The following is a 4914-nucleotide window of genomic DNA, read 5'->3' on the forward strand; positions in this document are numbered from 1 at the left end:
CATTATATTTGCCTCAGCAGCATGAGTGACATTTTTTTTTTTTTTTGAGAGGTTTTTGCTATAGGGCGCATGCACTAGCCAGAAAGACAGAGACAGAGAGAGACAGAAAGCAAGAAATTACCCCCCAGGGGAGATGGCCACGCCCGCAATCCCTTCTCCTCCCTCCATTCTCCTCTCAGGATCTTGGGCACACACGTACATGCACCCGGCATGAATTTAAGCCACCGGGTTCAGGACTCAAACCACAGTTGGCTACATGGGAGTCCAGCGACATAGCCATTGCACCAACTGCTGGTCCCAATGAGTTACATTTTTAATCTTTGTTTCCTGAACTAGAGCCTGGGATAGGGGTATATGTGCAGTGATGAAGACTGAGATACAGGAACTAGCAGATGGCATAATGGTTACATCACTGGACTCCCACGTAGTCAACCACAGTTTGAGTCCTGGACCCGGCAACTTCAAACTCACGCCGGTCGTGTGTATGTGTGTGCCCCAGATCCAGAGAGGAGAATGGAGGAGAAGGAATTGCAGTGTGACCATCACCCTGGGGGTGATTTCTTGCTTCCTGTATCTCTGTCTCGCCAAGCACACATGCCCTGTAGCAAAAATCTCTCTTTAAAAAAAAAAAAAAAAAAAAAAAAAAACGCACGAAGGGAACACCTCTGGAAAAAAAAAAAAAAAGCCTGAGATAGAGGGAAATAGAGTCTGCTGTAAAAAGCTAGCTCATACAGTTAGTGTGGATTCTCTGACTTCTTACAAACACTCTGGAGCACAGTTCATCTACCCTATCTGAAATGTGTAAGTATTGGTTATCGATTTCAGTAAGTACTCTCACCCTGTGATGTTAATGACTTATTTGTTTAAAACAGAGGTCCTTAGTCTTAATTGTGCCATGGACCTTTCTGGTGATCAAGTGACGCTAAAGGAGTCCATCTTAAATACTATTTTCAAGTGGATAAAACTAAATATGATGGAGTGCAAAAGTGATATCTAATACAGTTATTGAAATATTTTCAAAATTTTGTGATATATGTACTTCTTTGTTAATGAGATTAGTGGTTCTAAAATTACTCTAATTTCAAAGAATTTTACATTAATATTTGAAATAACTTCAGGAACTGTAAAATATCCAAATGCCTGTGATTCTGTGGCGCTGACGTCCCAGGGGCTGCCGATGCTACCGTGCTTTGTGGCCTACATTGGTAATGGGAAGATAGGCCATATTTCAGATAGAAGTTGGTGAAAATATTTTACTTCTTGGGAACCAGCAGTTAGCGTAATGGCTATGTCGCTGGACTCCCACGTAGTCGACCGCGGTTCGCGTCCCGGACCTGGTGGCTTAAAACTCACGCTGGGTGTGTGTGCGTGTGTGCCCAAGATCCCGAGAGGAGAATGGAGGAGAAGGGATTGCGGCGTGACCATCCCCCCGGGGGGTGATTTCTCGCTTTCTGTCTCTATGTCTCTCTCTGTCTGGCGAGCGCACGCGCCCTATAGCGAAAACCTCTCCAAAAAATAAATAAATTAATTAATTAAATTAAAAAAAATTTACTTCTTTTTTCCCATATGAGTTCACCAAACCCTGGTTTAGAGGTTGTCTAATTTTACTTTGTCATTTTAGGAGTATTTTTATTTATAAATTATTTGGGTTTATTTTGCTGCCTTTTGTGTGCTTTTTATACTTGAATTGTTTTTCAATGTTAAAACAACAATAATTGAAGGGTTGGGTGGAAAGGAATCTGCAACTGATTGGAAATGAAAGGTCTCCGTGAAAGCTCTTGATACTCTCACCTCACATTGGAGCTGCGCATTTCATAATGCTTGCGTATGTAAACTTTAATAAACGGCATCATCTGCATTGAACAACGTTACAATGGTATCGTGTCAAAGTGTCTACCTGGATCATTCACGTGGGGTTGGTTTGCTGATTTCCCGTGACATTTGTAGATCCTTTTACAGCATTCTCACATATCACTTTAAATGGATCTTTATAACATCCCTCTGGAGGGCCAGGCTGTGGTGCAGTGATAAGATGACTGACCCCACATGGAAGGTTCTGAGTTCGTGTCCTGGGACCTTCCTGAGCTCCCCAGCCATCCACATGCAGGCTGAGCCTAGGGGTGAATCAGACATGAAAATCCTGTTGCCAGGAGTGTTGGGGGTATCTCTGCCCTTCTTTCTCTATCTCAGAAGAAATAAATAGACAAAAAACAAACAAACAAACAAAAAACAGAAAACCTTAGGGGGGGGCAAGATTGGGTTTAGCATCTCCATTTTACAGCTGAGGAAATAATAATCCCAGGAGAGGCAGCCAGCCAGGAATCCACATAGCAGAGGCATAGGGAGGAGTGACCATGCTGAGGCAGGGCCTGGGGCTTTAGCTCTAGGCCGGCCTAGAGCCGGTCCCCCAGGTCCCTGGATCGGTCTAGTTGTGGGTCCACTTAGCATGTGTCCAGTGCTGGACCCTGGACTAAGAAGCAGTCCCAGCCATCAGCGTCTCTGTAATCGGAAAAAGATTAACCACAGCTCTTCACATTTGATGTTTTGTTTCTTTGTTTTGCTATAAGGCATGTGTGCTTGCCAGAGAGGGAAAGTGAGAGAGATACCACTGGGGGGGGGGGGTTGCCACTCCACAATCTCTTCTCTTCCAATCTCTTGGAATTTTGGGCATACACGCACTTGGGCCCCGTGTGATTTTCAAGCCGCCTGGTCCAGGTCTTGAACCGTGACGTTAGCTGTGTGGGACCCAGCTGCCACCTGCTGGCCCAAGTTAAGTACCCTTATTCCCTTTCTTCAGATGAGGGATCTGAGAGAGTCTGTGGCTTACCACCTTAAATGAAATAGATATTAAGTGGGCGGAATCGGGATGAAAACGTGGAGTGGGCAAAGGGCCCTCTTGCCCTCTCTGTTGGGAAAGGACTGCCACAGAGGGAGGTGTGGCCCAGGGTGAGGCCTCCTGCTGCCCCTCCTCCCAGCTGCCCCTGGTGACCAGGCAGGGAACCTACACAAGTTCTCTGCACGCAGTGTCTGGAGAGTGGAGCTGAGAGCCGGAGACATGAACAAGATCTTCCCACAGGTAAGAGCTGCCCCGAGATGGCTCCGGGCCTTGGGGGCGCTAACCCTGGGATGCCCTGGGGTGAGGAGCGGGCAGCAAGCTGGGGAGATGTCAGGACTGTACCTGCCTGAAACGTGGAGGGCTCCCAGGTAGGAGGGGCCCAACAGGTGAACCATCTAGACAGTGAACCCTGTCAGCGAGCAGGGCCAGGGCGCCGGGGAGGGCAATCCACATTGTAAGGGTGGGGGCAGCGGAAAGCCCCAGAGGGGTGGCTGCCCAAGCTGGGTTGTGGATAAACGTTTGCCAAGTGGATGGCAGAGGAGCGGCCTTCTGCACAGAGGGCACAGCACAGGCAGAGGTGCAGAAACGAGAAACTGCGGTGACTTTGGGGCATTCGGCAGCTGGGGTGGGATTGATCAGAGGTTCCACCTGAGAACCTCAGTGACTCCTGGCAAACTCCACAGAAGGGCTCCCTGAGGCTAGACCTCACCTCCTCAAGCGCTCACTCAAGCCCCGCCCCCCCTTAATCCGTTCTCTCTGGCAGAGAGATGCCAATGGCAATGTTGCTGCTGGGACCAAAGCCCTCCCTGGACCAGAAGGTAAGGGACAGGAGGGCTGGGCTGGCACCCTGAGACCCTCCACTCCAGGTGGGCTCCCTGGAGGCGGGGCAGCGGGCTACAGAGGCACAAAGGAGCTTCTTCAAGCCTCTCGCTATCCTTCAGATCTCTGTCCCCATGTCAATGTCCTCTGCTCACAGCTTCCCAACCAGCCACACTGACAGTCCCCCGCTTAGTAGGGCTGTCCCTTCTCTCCAAACATGAGCATTCATGGAGCACCTACTGTGGGCTACCTGCCTCACTGTGTACAGAGCCCACCTGTAATGTAGAAAAAAGGAGCTCGGGTCAAGTCCCTCTCTGAGTGGGTGGCCCAGGCAGTCCTGTTTATCTGCAGGGGACAAGGCCATTTGTGATCACGCACTTATTTAGCACCTACTATGCGCCACTGACTCACTGTGCGAAGAGTCCATTTACCTTTGTGAGGTAAAGCAATGGAGGAGCACCCAGTCATTGAGCCTCTCCTGTCTTGGCCCACGTTTGATCAGAGGAAACAGAACCAGAGAGGCAGATAATGACGACCGCGAGGGCCCAGCCTGTTATGTACCTGGCACCGTGTGAGCACTTTCCACCCTCGCTTCGGCCCTGAGAGGGCGCCCATGTGGGGTACCTCTGAAGAGGCGGCTCAACTAAGAGACAAGGTCCCTAGGCCCACAGCCCACAGCTGGGAGGTTAGAAAAAAGGGGTGAGGCTGGAATTGGCTGCAAAGCCCCAGGGCCTTGTTGCTTCCCCTGGTGTTTGTTTATTCCAGTCCAGACTAGTGTTGGGTCTGGGCGTGGTCATAGGAGAATTAGCCTGCTTTGTTCTCCACCTGTCCGGGAGGGCTTGGCGCTTCAGGACTTGCCAGTTTCTTTCTTTGTTTTGGAGAAGTTTTTACTGTAGGGCGCATGTGCTCGCCAGAAAGACAGAGAGACAGAAAGCAAGAAATCACCACCCTCCCCCTCCCCAGGGGGGATGGCCACGCTGCAATCCCTTCTCCTCCATTCTCCTCTCGGGATCTTGGGCATGCACACACATGCGCCCGGCGTGAGTTTAAGCCACCAGGTCTGAGACTCAAACCGCGGTTGACTACATGGGAGTCCAGCGACATAGCCATTATGCCAACTGCTGGTCCCAGGACTTGCCAGCTTTAAAGTGCAGCATCTTCTCCCGGCTCAAGCCTGAGTTCTACTGGGTTGTCCCTCGAGGCCCTCCTGAGACGCCCCCTTGCCCTCAGCCTGTGTTGCACACATCTCTAAAGAGTGG

General features: G+C 50.2%; 1 protein-coding gene across 1 annotated transcript in view; it reads left to right on the forward strand.

Moving 5' to 3' along the window:
* Positions 1-3012: 3012 nt before the first annotated feature.
* The window catches only part of LDLRAD1 (low density lipoprotein receptor class A domain containing 1), a 10670-nt gene continuing 8768 nt past the window's right edge, over positions 3013-4914 (forward strand). Inside the window, exons 1-2 of the mRNA XM_006149357.1 lie at positions 3013-3076; positions 3600-3654. Of these exons, the coding sequence (XP_006149419.1) occupies positions 3056-3076; positions 3600-3654 (76 nt within the window). The 5' untranslated portion in view covers positions 3013-3055. The remainder of the gene's footprint in view (positions 3077-3599; positions 3655-4914) is intronic.

The sequence above is a fragment of the Tupaia chinensis genome, unplaced genomic scaffold, assembly GCF_000334495.1.
Source record: "Tupaia chinensis unplaced genomic scaffold, TupChi_1.0 Scaffold000259_1, whole genome shotgun sequence".
Lineage (NCBI taxonomy): Eukaryota > Metazoa > Chordata > Mammalia > Scandentia > Tupaiidae > Tupaia > Tupaia belangeri.